The 13,687-nt window shown below is 35.6% G+C and overlaps 1 protein-coding gene across 1 annotated transcript in view; it reads left to right on the top strand.

Moving 5' to 3' along the window:
• CFAP46 (cilia and flagella associated protein 46) overlaps positions 1-13,687 on the top strand; it is a 68,674-nt gene that overhangs the window by 33,028 nt on the left and 21,959 nt on the right. The window contains exons 27-38 of the mRNA XM_058029713.1: positions 471-654; positions 1,079-1,238; positions 3,540-3,763; positions 5,746-5,862; positions 6,247-6,408; positions 6,768-6,916; positions 8,335-8,433; positions 8,695-8,824; positions 9,722-9,868; positions 11,161-11,361; positions 12,478-12,584; positions 13,388-13,570. Of these exons, the coding sequence (XP_057885696.1) occupies positions 471-654; positions 1,079-1,238; positions 3,540-3,763; positions 5,746-5,862; positions 6,247-6,408; positions 6,768-6,916; positions 8,335-8,433; positions 8,695-8,824; positions 9,722-9,868; positions 11,161-11,361; positions 12,478-12,584; positions 13,388-13,570 (1,863 nt within the window). The remainder of the gene's footprint in view (positions 1-470; positions 655-1,078; positions 1,239-3,539; positions 3,764-5,745; positions 5,863-6,246; positions 6,409-6,767; positions 6,917-8,334; positions 8,434-8,694; positions 8,825-9,721; positions 9,869-11,160; positions 11,362-12,477; positions 12,585-13,387; positions 13,571-13,687) is intronic.

The raw sequence follows: 13,687 nt of genomic DNA, 5'->3' as shown, positions 1-13,687 counted from the left end.
TTTTTCATTTTATATACATTGGGAAAGTATTATGATTACTTTTAAGCAGTCTGTCTTTGCAAGACAAAATATTCTTCTGTCTTTTCCATGAAAAAAACACACATAAACAGTGCTTCCTATTATTAATCTGCTAATACTTGTAAATTTAATACTTGTATATTTAATTTTTAAAAAACTTATATAAAAGTAGTATCTTACTTCCCAAGCAAATAGATGCATGAAGTGTGGCTATATAGCAGAAGTTTTAGTTTTCCTAACTGCAAACCCTTCTTCATTAAATGGAAACAAAATTATCTAGGATACTGCTTATATAATCTTGTCTGAGTTGTTTTCATGCCCTTTTATGCCAGTTTATAAATTTTGCATCTTTGTACTGTTACAGATATGAGCTAGTATGTGTGTCTTACTCACAAAGTAACTTTACAGGTACAGATGCAAGTAATTTGTAATTTGTTTGATCTTTTTTCTAGCCTGATTTTCAAACTTATGGCTACAGTGAGGGCAGGATCAGGGTGCAATTTTACGATGGCCATTCAGAAAGCCAGTCAAGAAGGTGAAGATTACTTGTCACACATGTGGCGACACTTGGTGACGGTCTCCAGAAGTATTGTTGGACAGTTAAGCTGTTTTCAAAATGCGATCATTGCCTTGCAGGTTTGTCAGTTCTTTCTGTTTGTTCCCGTGCTGATAGAATGATTTTTCTCAAGTGATTCATAGGACTGCAAGTTCCTGAATGGGTAGGGAGGCCATATACTTGGCAATTGCTTTTTATAACTTTGAGATTACTCTTCAGTAGGAAAACTCTCTGTGGTTGAATGTTTATATCCAGTAAAATTTTCATTGATTTCTTCCAAAGAAAAATGCCTAAGAGTAGTAAGTGGTTTTAATAAAATGAAGATTTAACTGGTGGTGGAGTTTCCTGTTGCATTCTGTTTATCATAATTCTGATGCCAATAAAACTGCTTGATGTCAAATTATTATTTTTTGCTTCTGTTAAGACTACACGAAACTTTAGAATATAATTTTGATGGTTTACATAAACAAATACAAATTAACTCCTCCTTTATTACTTTTATAGAAACAAGAAGATGAATGGCAGAGAGTTGATTACCTGATGGAATTTGCTGAATGCTTATATTGTCATCAGTTTCCCCTCAATGATGTTAGTAAACCTCTGCAGTGGGCAATAGATCTTCTGCTTTGTATGAAATTCCCTATGCAATCCTCACAAGAGGAAGGTATGTAATGGGTGTTTCTTCTTCAGAGCAATTTCTCAGCAGGAAACACAAGTGATATTTTAAATTTGCAGCTTAGTTGTTAAAAGGAATGGCACAAGTTTGCTTGTATTTTCTTGTGCACCTACTGTCATTTATTCGATGCAAGTTCAGTTTATTTGTGAATTCTATGTGAATTCACAAATAAACACAGGGATTCACAGGGATTCCTGAGATGTGAGATGCTACCAGAAAGCAGTGTTGGACAGTTTGCTTCAAGTGAGTTCTCATAGAGGGACAGATGAAACTGAAGGAAATAGTTTCTATGGCAAGATTTGGGTATCTAAGTCCATTACCCTTTCCTTGGCTGTATCTTAGCATTAATTTTTCAAAAATGACTTTCAAAGAGATGTATGGCTTCAACTACTTTGTAACTTAGCATTAATTTTTCAAAAATGACTTTCAAAGAGATGTATGGCTTCAACTACTTTGTAACTGTAAGAATTCCTTGCTCCTTTCACACAAATATCCACTTTTACTGGTAGGACCGTAGTGACCTATTCTGATAGGATAGAATTCTGATACTTATTTGGGGAAAAAAGTATCTGATTTCTGGAACCATACTGTCCAGTGTGGCATTAATGAACATCTGCTCTGCTGGGTTTTCTTGTGTGGATGCATGACATGGATCAGACGAGTACCTCTGGTATTTTCATTGAGAAAGATAAATATGCAGTGTCTCTATCACACAGTTGATTAGTAACAGTTACAACCTTCTCTTCATGCTTTTCTGTTAGTGGTTTTGTTAGTTTTTTTTTTTTTTTTTTTTTTTTTTTTTTTTTTTTTTTTTTCAGTCCTATGGTAATTTAAGTTTTTATAGAATTCCCAGAATCACTGGGTTGGAAGAGACCTTCAGGATCATAGAGTCCAACCCAGCCCTCAACTAAACCCTGGCCCCCAGTGCCACATCCAGGCTTTGTTAAGCACACCCAGGGATGGGGACTGCACCTCCTCCCTGGGGAGTACATTCCAGAACTTTATCACCCTTTCTGTAAAATTTTTTTCCTAATATCCAACCTGTAATTCCCTTGGTGCAGCTTGAGGCTGTGTGCTCTGGCTGTGTGCTCTGGGTGTGTCAGAAAGAGCCCAGCCCCAGCTGAGCACAGGCACCTTTCAGGAGCTGTGAGAGTGATGGGGGCACCCCTGAGTCTCCTTTTCTCCAGGCTGAGCACCCCCAGCTCCCTCAGGGGTTCCTCGCAGGGTTTGTGCTCCAAGCCCCTCACCAGCCTCGTTGCCCTTCTGTGGACATGCTTGAGCGTCCCAAGATCCTTCCCAAACTGAGGGCCCAGAACTGGGCACAGCGCTCAAGGTGCAGCCTCAGCAGTGCCCATACAGGGGCAGAATGAGCTCCCTGCTCCTGCTGGCCTCACCATTCCTGATCCGGGCCAGGATGCCATTGGCCTTCTCAGCCCCCAGGGCACTCTGCTGGCCCACGTTCAGCCGGCTGTCACCAGCACCCCAGGGCCCTTTGTGCCTGGGCCCTGCCCAGCCACACTGTCCCCAACTGTAATGCTGCAGGGGGTTATTGTGGCCAAAATGCAGTACTCAGCACTTGGATTTATTAAACTTCATCCTGTTAGACTCAGCCTATACATCCAACCATTCCAGGTCCCTCTGCAGAGCCCTCCTACCTTCCAGCAGATCAACACGTGATCCCAGCTTAGTGTTATCTGTGAACTTACTGATGAAAGACTCAATCCCTTCATCCATGCCATTGATGAAGATATTGATCAGAGCTGGCCCCAGCAGAGAGCCCTGAGGGACACCCCTGGTGCCCGGCTGCCAGCTGGATGCAGCACCATTCACCACCACTCTCTGGGCTGGCCATCCAGGCCATTGTGAGCCCAGCAAAGAGTGGTTTTTTATTAGTTCTGTAACCCACCCACTTTCACCAGTTTGCTTATGATTACTGTCATTGCAAAGCTCTTAATGGAAACTCAAGTACTATAATAAGGGAAATTAGGTTTAAATATAAAACAGCCCAGGTTGGAAGGAACCTCAGAAGATCATCTGGGCCAGCCTCATTTGGATTTAATTTCTCTATCAGGCTTACATCATTTATTATACAGAACTGTTACATTGTTGATTAAAAACATGGCGCAAGTAGCATTACATCACTTTAACATCTTCAGCAGATGGATTTCCATTTTTCTTTTTTTCCCCTAAGTATTTTCATTTTCAATTCAGAAATTTTAACTTTTAAATGCATTTTTACAATGCTGTCACTGTGAGCATGTGTTTGCTGCTTTTTTTTTTTTTTAACAGAAAGCAATGCTATACCAGAATTGTTGCCTACAGAAAATGCTAAGATGGACAATGGAGCAAATGGTACCACATCCCAAATGAATTTGGAAGATTTGAGTAATATTAAACAACTGGAAGCTTTGTTTAGAGCACAGACATTAATGGCTGTATTTTCTGGTCATGGATCTTCTTTTCATCAGCAGCACTGTTTGATGGCATATGCCTGTATCATCCGTATCTGGCAGGTGCGATTATATGAGATTATATGTTGCATTGTGTTATAATAATGTAGCTAGTATATTTCACATTTCCTCGTGTAATTATGGTAGCAGCTATTAATTTGGTGCTTAGCTTTGCCCTTAGGGTTTTCTGTTGTATGGTGCAGTTAGCGTATTTTCTCAGGTTTAAGGACTAAACAAGAAAATTGTTTCTCTCAGGAAAATGGAGGGGAAGCACTAAGGGTAAAAGCAGTGGGCTGTTGTTTCTCAGGAGTCCATTCATATGTTTTGTGCAATATGTTCTCAAATTTTGTATTTTTTAATTTGCTAAGGAATCTCAGTAGTGGCAGAATACATACTGAAGACGTTTCTGTCAGTTCTGAAGGTGGACCTTCATGAAATTGAGTCAGAAGGACTGTCATTTGACTGAAAAGGATTGTGGAATCTGGCAGTGTTCACTGATTGATTTCTCTGATTACTTTTTCATAATTAGAGCATTTCAAATCTATCAAATCTACTTCACTTCTCATAGACATGCCCAATTGAAATGGCTATTCAGAATCACAGCAATGATCATAGGAAAACAATTATATGTTAAGTAAAGTAAATATTTGAAGGGACTAAATATGTACTTGATAATAGTAATGCAACAAATCATTATAGGAACAGTCTCAGTTGGGACCTACCAAGTAGATTGGTAAGCTGTGGCTTGTGTATAATTTTACTCCAATTATTAGTGAAAGCCTGCAACTGTTACCACTTATTTGTGGTAATTATGAGCAAGAATTTAAAATAAAATAAAAATCAGTTTAACATGTGATGTGAGACAGGAATTTGCAAAGTAAAAATGGAATATTGGTGTTTTCAAATTTACACAAGCATAACTTTTAATATCCAGCCCTTGACTGTGCATCGTACTAGGGGAAAAGACTATCTGAAGAGAGTACTCATGTTTGAATAAGCTATTAAAACTAAAACTTAGAGTTGATGCTGCCATCAGTGCCAGTTGTAAGATAATGATAGTAATTCTAAGAATCATAGTTACAGCTGAACAATATTATGAGAAAAGAAATAACCATGTGGTATTAAGGGAATTAAAGTACTTCAGGATACCTTGTTTTGGCTTTACAGATGTCTGACTGCAGACATCTGCTTGAAAGCAGGCTCTTTAGTGTTAGGACTCCATAAATAGGTCAGTAGAAGATTTTAAAATATTTTACAAAAAAATCAGCTGCCTCTGACTTTTTAAAGATGTGTCACCTTTAATTTGAAATTTTATTTTGTTTTGAGTATCCAGCATTATTTTTTGCTTCGTATTTTGTATTCTACTCTTGATTCCTCCAGCAAAACATATTAGTCTTCTCAAATTAATGTGGCTTTTGGTTTTGTTTTGTTGTTGTTTGGTTAGTTTTTTGTTTGGTTGGTTTTGGTTTTGTTTGTTGTTGGGGTTTTTTTTTTGTTTCTTTTTAATTTTAGGTAAAATTAGAATCTGTGCTCCTGCTTCTACAGAGAAAGTTTTGATTGATTCTTTTGTATGCTTAAATATTTAGATTTTTTTTTAATATAATGTTCAGTAGTAGCATTGTAAAAGACTGACCCAGAAGGAGTACAGAGTGACTTTGCTGTTTTACAGATTACCTCCTTATAAAATTCATCCCTTGTAGAAAATGAAGCTGGTTAGACTAATGGTTTGGAAAAAAAAAGAATTGCATTTTCAACCATATAAGTTAAAAAAAGGTAGTGTAGTATTTATCCAAGAGATGATCTTGTCTTTTGACAGTTCTGCTGCTTAATTGCATTGCCATGCTTGTACAAAAAATTCAAGCATCCGGGAGTCTCTGAAATTGTTATTTTACTGAAGAAAACTATTATGCAAGCAGACTATATGTGACAGTTGTTAATAGCTGTAGATACTGACTTGCAGTGGATAATAACTATTACTGGAAAGTGAGATTATTATTGTTATTAATATTGCAAATTGAAATTAATGTATTTTTTTTATAATCTAGGTGTCATTGTCAGCATCAGGGATTATTACAAAAGCATTCTTAACACAACCTACAAGTCAACAGAAAGTGCAGTCAAAAACTCCTAAAAAAGACAAGGACAAAAAGAAAGAGAAGCAGGTAAGACCCACGTTTATGTGGAATTGAAACAACCCTCTCTTTCTTAGAGGTGTTTCCCTGGGCTCATTTGGTGAATAGTTCAGATGCTTTACTGTGCCCAGTCTCATAACCTGGGGAGAATTTCTCTGTGAATCTGTTGATCATTCCTCTACTCTTGATCACAGTCTTGAGAGATCATGAATTTACAAATACTTTTTCTTTTGTTTGTTGCCTTGGTCAAGACGCTGCTGTTTTGTAAAACCCACAGTCTAGAGATGCAAAAACCACCCCAAATTTGACAAAACTTCAAAGGACATTAAGCAAATGTGTTCAATTTTTAGCTGAATATTTAACACCAATAGGATTGTTAGTTTGATCTCATAAGTGTTCTTGCTTTTATTATAGGTAGAAGTTTCAAAGGAGAAACCTAAAGGGAAAGAATCAGTTGATTACTTACCAGAAAATGTGGAAGAATGGGCCCAGTATGACTGTCCCAATGAAATCAGAGATACTTTTAAACAGAAAACGAATAGTTATGGTATTCACTGGGATAATTTCCCAAAACCTGTAAGTATACTCCTCAAAAATCTAGAGCATTTACTATTTAGGAGTAAATCAGTATCAGAAAATGATTTTATTTTAGTTTTTCTGTCTGTGTGTTTTCAGACAGTTGTCTCAAATACTTTTGTATTGTAGTATTCATTAATACTTCAAGGTGTTAGCCTGTTCTCTGCATGCTGAAATGAAGCTAACTTCGAGAAGGCATTTGCCAACTTTCTGTGTAACTTGCTGCTCTTTCATCTAGAAAGTTTCTTTATGCCTCTTTTCAGGTTTATTTTGGAACTGAAGATGTAGTCATTAATTTAAAATTTATTTTCTACAAAATTAAGTTTATACTGACTGAATTTTAAAAAATTTCTTTTCAGACTTGCACTTTGTATTTTATGGACCTTTTATCAAAAGAACTACAGAAAATTTTTTGCCCCCACTTGATTCTTCCAGTCTTTCAGCTAGCTGAAGTTATTGCTAGTGAAGTGCTGGAGTGTAGAAGTCTGTCTGATCTCTATCACCTTCGGTTTGTATCCATTATTTATTTTAAATAAAAGAGAAACTGAATGGAGCGGACCATCCATTAATATCTCAACAATAGTAATAAGAATTTTTTGTGACTTACTGTTTTATATTTGTAATGGATTTTTATTTATTTTCTTTTCTTTTTTAATGCATTTTAATAGAATTTTGGTGAATAGGTTTGTGGAATCAAAGCCACTAAATTTGTTTGTTACAAAAAATGATCTCCCATGTGGAAAGCATATGAGATTATGAAGTCACACCACTTTCATGTGAAAAATTTTCGAAATGCCTTATTGTCATCTAACTGATAAAAGCAAAGTCAAATTTCTGTAAAAGTCTTATCTGTTAACTATTCAAAAGGCAGACTCCCTATTTGCATCAAAAATAAATTCTCCACCATAAGGGTGCAAAGAAGTTGCCCTGGTAAGTGCATTTTTAGAGAGATTTGTCTTTGTGACCAAAATTATGTTATTTTTTATGGATGCTAACCCCTAAAAGTTGTGATTTAAAAGTATTTAATATGCATGCTATTGAAATTCTTGCTATTTTAGTTAAAGCATTTTATAATGCTTTTTTGGTAGGTATTAAATCATGATTGCTTAATAAGTAATGGTCATAAGCAATAATTGTTTGCTTATTTTCTGATGGTTTGTGAAATACCACATAATGAACCTTTAAAATGCCTGAAACTGATCCCATCGAGCAGAGTAGATGTTCATGTATATAAATATACCTGTTTCTCTGCCAATTGATTACTGAGTTGCTTTCTTACAAGACTAAAAGGGACTTTCTGGTAGGAAATTATTTTCACCCAAGATTTGCCAGACAGGTTTTTTTTTTGTTGATTCCTCAAGACTTGTGTTTATTTCATGGTATTTTATATATATCTATGACCTGATGTCTATATATGATTAGACAGATGTGTAGGAATATATTACTCTTTAATCAGGACAGAAAAGTAGATGAGCACATACGCATGGAGGGGCAGGGTGGAGGTGGTTGCATGCTATTGTGAAACCATAGAAATATTTTCGTAGTTTTAGTGCATAATTTTTGGCATTAAGCTGGAGTGATACAGGTTTGATGAACTAGACTGGGCCTACTGGTGGATGTCCCATCCCTGGAAGTGTTCCAGGTCAGATTGGATGCAAGGGCATCTTTCACAAAGATCATCTACAGATAAGATATCTTTAGAAGTTCCTTCCAGCCCAAACTATTCTTTGATTCTGTGACCTCTGTCTATAGGTAATTTTCCCTGCCTTTATTTACAATCTTTGTTATTGCCAGCATTAATTGAGACATGAGAAGGTAGGATTGTCAAAGGGGGAATATGTGCTATGTATATATAATGTACTTATATGAAGCAACATATGAAGGATTCAGGTTGTTTCTTAAACATTTCTTCTTTTTTATTTGTAGAATTGCCCTGATATGCTCAGATTTAAAACTAAATCAGGCATCTGTGTATCATGAGAAAGCTGCTGGAGATGTATACATTAGTGAATTAGAGCAAGCAATGTATGTATTTTCACTTCTGAGGGGGTATTTATTTGGGACTGTTTTCCCTACAGTTAACGAGTGTTGTTGGGGGAAAACAGGGCAAAAAATTATCTTGGAACACACCTGTGGTATATTAGCTATGCCCTAAAATTCTGTGCAAGTTTGGTTAGTGTTTATCTACAGGGTAGTATATGGTAAGGACTCCTAAAACACTAATACTTTGTTATGAAATTCTATTTCAAATATACTTGAGTTTACTTTTTTGTTCCTGTGATTTAGGTGTAGGCAAGAGATTGCACTGGAAAAAGAAAAAAATGTATGCATGAAGACAGAAGAAAGAAAAGTACTATTTGAAAATGTTGAGCTTAATGGTAGTAGGAATGAGAATGTCCTTACTTCAAGGGAAAAGGTTTTTATTTCTCCTTCAGTTTCTATACTAAGTTACTCTTTCCCTTTTTTAATGCACTTGCTAGTTTGTTTTTAGATAATACTTGAGAAATATATGAACACAAAAATAATAAAAAAGTGCATGCTATCTAAATTCTGCTAGCAATCATCTGAAGCTGAGGTTTGCCTGGCATACTATTTATATCAAGGAGAAACAAGATTGGAATCTTTATTCATACAAAGTAAAACTACTTTCCTACAAATGGATTTAGGGACTAATGCAAATGGATTAAAAAGACTGAGAAGCAAAAAAGATACTGTATTCACTCTTGGTCTTGTTTTTTCTCTTCTTTCTCCATTTCATCACCATGTACTGTTTTGCTTCTGCTTACATATTGTTTTAAGGGCATGCCAGTATTTCAGCTCTTTCCTGTCTCTTTTTTAAGAAGATAATTGCCTTACTGATTCTTTAACGCTTACCTTCACTTTGCTCTTTATTATGGCAATGCTGTCTGGATTGTCATCACACCATTTTGCTCTTTTTGTGTATTTTTCCCAGTCTTGTGCATTGTATTTCTAATTACTAATCCCTCTCAATTCACCTCTTTTAGCTGTTGTAAATAGTATTCCTCTTTTAGTTTTAGTTATTACCAAAAGTCAACTTTGTGACAGCAGCATATCTGAAGTAGGTAATCTGTCATTCACTTAGTTTAAATAGTATCTGCTTACTAGTTCAGTGCCTTTTGAGGATTGTAAAATCCAAATCTCATAAACTACCTGTTGTTCTTGTAATATAATGTTAAATTTTGAAGTTAGAAAATACAAATACAGCTGAGGTGTGGGATGTCACAGCTAATAACTTGTATTCTGTCTAGGCTTTTTGACATTTATGAAGATGTAATACTCTGATTTTTTTCAGGGTTTTGAGGTAAATGCAGTAACAGGAAAAGGACTGAGTGCACTTTCTTTCCCTCGCTTGTGGATTGAAAAAGCTGAAGTACTAATTCAGCTAGGCTTATATCAACCAGCAAGGCTTCTGCTTTCAGAGGCCCATGCTGCAGCTCAGGTACAATACAAGTTAAATAGAAAAAGAAACACTAATAACATGTGTAGGGAAAATGCAATTGTTTGTTGGAGTAATAATAATCGAACTGCAAAGCCAAGCCTTCTCCCACCACCCCAAACCAATTTCTTATTACATTTCAACATATGTAATATGTACATTTAAATATATGGCATTTCAGTCCAACTTTATCGGAGTTGTCTGAAGGTTATATAAATTTCTGAAGTAGTGTCAGCCTTTCTGTCTGCTTTGCAGTAGCCTTCGAAGATATGGGTATATTTCGACCTTATTCGTTTAAATAGGTGGGAAAAGTTCAAGGTTTGTTCAGAAGAGAGAGAGAGCATTTAGTCCCATCCTCTCAATATTTTGATCATTTGAAAGTCTGATTATTTAATTTTGATCTTCATTATGGATTGACTGCAATTTTTTGATAAAACTGAAATTATTTCCTAGAGTTCTGGCAGATCTGAAATAAGTGTCCATATGTTCCACCTAACAGATTCGTATCATCTCATTATTATGAAGGATTATACATTACAGATGTTTTCCCTATATCTAACATTTTCCACTTTAGCCCTGTGCATCATTATAAAAGTTTTTGAAATATAATAACTGCAGTAAAACGTTTACTTAAAGAAAGTGTAATTGATATCCTGTTATTTTGTGTAATATTTTTTCTCCTGTAAGAAAACACAGCCTATGTAAATTTAGTACAATCATGAATACTTTGAATAATAATATATGAATGATATTCATGAATAATACATGCCCCTTTATAAAGCATTAATTAAGCATTGTATATTGAGGAAAGCTCAAAAAACATTAGTGAGGACAGTAATTTTAATTTCGTAATTCGTCAACAGAATCCTATATGTCTGTATGCTAGTACACAAATATTATACAATATTTGTTCCTTATACAGGACCAGTTATATAGCTTATAACTATTGTAAAGCAACACTGTGAATTTGCTGGATCTCTAGTGTATCTGTACTGTTGACAAAAAAATCTTTCATCATCACATTTCTTCATCAGACACTGACAAACAGTAGCAGATATATACTTACTAAATAATAGCAGAAAAACAGTTTATTTGACTGGTGAAATAGAAGGTACAGGAACAGAAAGAAATATGAAGTAGATGTACCATAAGGAATAACTAAGAAGTTCAGCAGATTCTTGGGGAAATAGCATTCACTTTTTAATTCTTTAAGGTTAATACAAAATATGGACAGACAAAAATATGAAGAGCAGTAGTGGATTTTTAGTGTGTAGAACACGTCTCTCTCTTTCTAGGAGCTGAGGGCCCTATCTGATATGTCAAAGTGCTTGTACTTACTTGCTGTGTTGGCTAACCTGGAAAGAAACCACAGACAAGCTGAAGCACTCCTTGAGAAAGCACAGCTTCTGGGAGGAGATGAACAGTTTTGGTATAACAGTACCCTTAGTCTAACAGAAGCAATTCTAGAGGAAGAGGGGGAAGGAAAACAGAGCATGGTAAGGAAATTTTTTGGGTTTGGAGATTGTGGTTTGGAGTTTTTTTCAGCAGTGCTCTCTCTCAGTGAAATATTACAGCCTTTCCATTTCAATAAAAGCAAAATTAGGTGTTAAATATAGTTAAATGTAGTTAAATGTTGTTGTTTTCTCTGAGCATATAACAGACATTAATTACAGGTTCCAAACAGCTGCAGGACAATCAGAATGAGATTCTACCCACAGAAGTTTAGAATGTTTTTATGATAAGCTGTATGTTCTCCTATTGCAATAAAACCAGTTATAATCTATTATGTATGACTAAACTCCCAGAGATCTGATTCTCTTAACTGGATTGTTTTGTATCAGTATTATTTTCTATTATGCTTTTCCTTCCCAAGTGTTTCAAATAGTTTTACAAATATTATTTCTAGATTCTGGAAGATACTTCTGTAACACTTTTTTTTTTTTTTTTTTACTAAATCCCTATAGCATCAAAACATCCATTTACTGTTAAACCCTTAACTATCATGAGTTTCAGCATAAATAAAATCTTATGTCTGTGATGATCTAACCTGTCTTGATAAACTGTTCAAGGCTGTGTCATGTAGAGGGATTATTTTGATTTTGACTAAACTCCTATTGTCTTTTGCTGTGTACCTCCAAGATGAATCTGGCTCCATCTTCTCTCCTTGTATGTATGTGCACCATTCATGTAATCATCAAAGTATGATCATGACACAGAGAGGACAGAGTCTTAAGCTGTGCCAAGGGCAATATAGGCTGGATATTAAGAAAAGGTTTTTTATGGAAAGAGTGATCAAGTACTCAAATGTTCTGCCCAGGGAGGGGGTGGAGTCACCATCCCTGGATGTGTTTAAAAAAAGCCTGGATGTGGCACTTGGTGCTATGGTTGAGGTGTTGGGGCTGGGTTGGACTTGATGATCTTGAAGGTCTCTTCCAACCCAGTGATTCTGTGATTCTGTAACTCAAACTTTCTAGACTTCTTTACAGTTATCAAGAGCTAGCCATCTTCAGGATAACTAACATGTTGTGTACAAAATTTAAGCTTTCTAAATTAATGTTTATTATTATCTGTAGACATAAATAGAATTATGAAAATTCTGGTGTTACCTGCAGGCTTGTGAGATATTGGAACATACTGTAAGTGTGCTTCGATCTACTTTGTTGAAGAGACCTGGCAGACAATCAGAATTGGGTTTTATGATTGCATCCCTTGAAGCCAGGTAAGCTGTATTTTCTCGAAAATATGCCCAGCTTCTAAAATGCAGCTACATTGCAAATATATGTACTTTTTACAATGCTTTCTTATTTTAGTATGGCAAATTCTGTGAATTCTCAAATATTTATGTTCTAAGTAATTTATGTAGTGGTTTGGTTTTTTAAAGTTTCAATTTCTTTCCTAAATTCCGTATTTCCTTCTCAAATGCTTGCATGTAGCCCCACTACCTGTTGTGTTGGTAGATTAGACACCACAGCCTATCGTGCATAGCTTGCAGTGCAGGTTACCTAAAGGTGCAGTGTATATTTGCCTGTGCAGAGGTACCTGTTTGAACACTCCCACAACACTACTGCAGTCTACAGTATTGACTTCTGCTCTCAACATGAACCAAGAAGCCTGTTCTTGGTGAAACTAAACAATTATTTCAGTTATACTGAAAACCAAGCACAGAGACCTTAAAATGTGTTGGTGAAGGGTGAGTGTACAACACTTACACTCCTGTCTTTCCATAGATGGGAAGCTTTTCTAGAAAAGGAAGACTGTTTGGAGTCTTCTCAGTTCATCTGTTCTTAGAAGATTGATTAGGAGGAAGATGGAATAATTAAATACATGGAACAAGTGATACCTCTTCTCTAATCTCAAAATATAATATTTGCATTTTTTCAGAATTACTATAATTTTAAAACACACAACTGTGGTACTTTTTGTAGACTTGTTAGAATTTAAAGGAAGGCAGAGAGAAATGTGTTTGTTCTCAAAAAGCCTGTGCTTTCTGATTGCTATGTTGTATTTCATTTTTCTTTCCAGAAAAACACTTATTCAGATACATTTTGCCCAGGATCATATGACAATAGATGCCAATTCTGCTCAGCTGCCACACATTCTACAGGAAGCCTACAATAAATTAGTTCAACTTGAGAAGGACTTTCTTCATCATGGGCATAAAAACTACAGTGCTGAAATACTGCTGGAATGTGCAAATATTTGTTGGTACGAACATACTTCTACTGAAAAAATTTATTTAGGTTAAACTAGTCCATGAAGTGTCTTGTTTACTTTTTATGGTCTAATTAAGATGGAAGAGAGCAGATAACATTTCAAAAACAA

The sequence above is a fragment of the Melospiza georgiana genome, chromosome 8, assembly GCF_028018845.1.
Source record: "Melospiza georgiana isolate bMelGeo1 chromosome 8, bMelGeo1.pri, whole genome shotgun sequence".
Classification (NCBI taxonomy): domain Eukaryota; kingdom Metazoa; phylum Chordata; class Aves; order Passeriformes; family Passerellidae; genus Melospiza; species Melospiza georgiana.
Note: the sequence above shows the minus strand (reverse complement) of the source record. Positions and strands in the feature narration are given on the sequence as shown.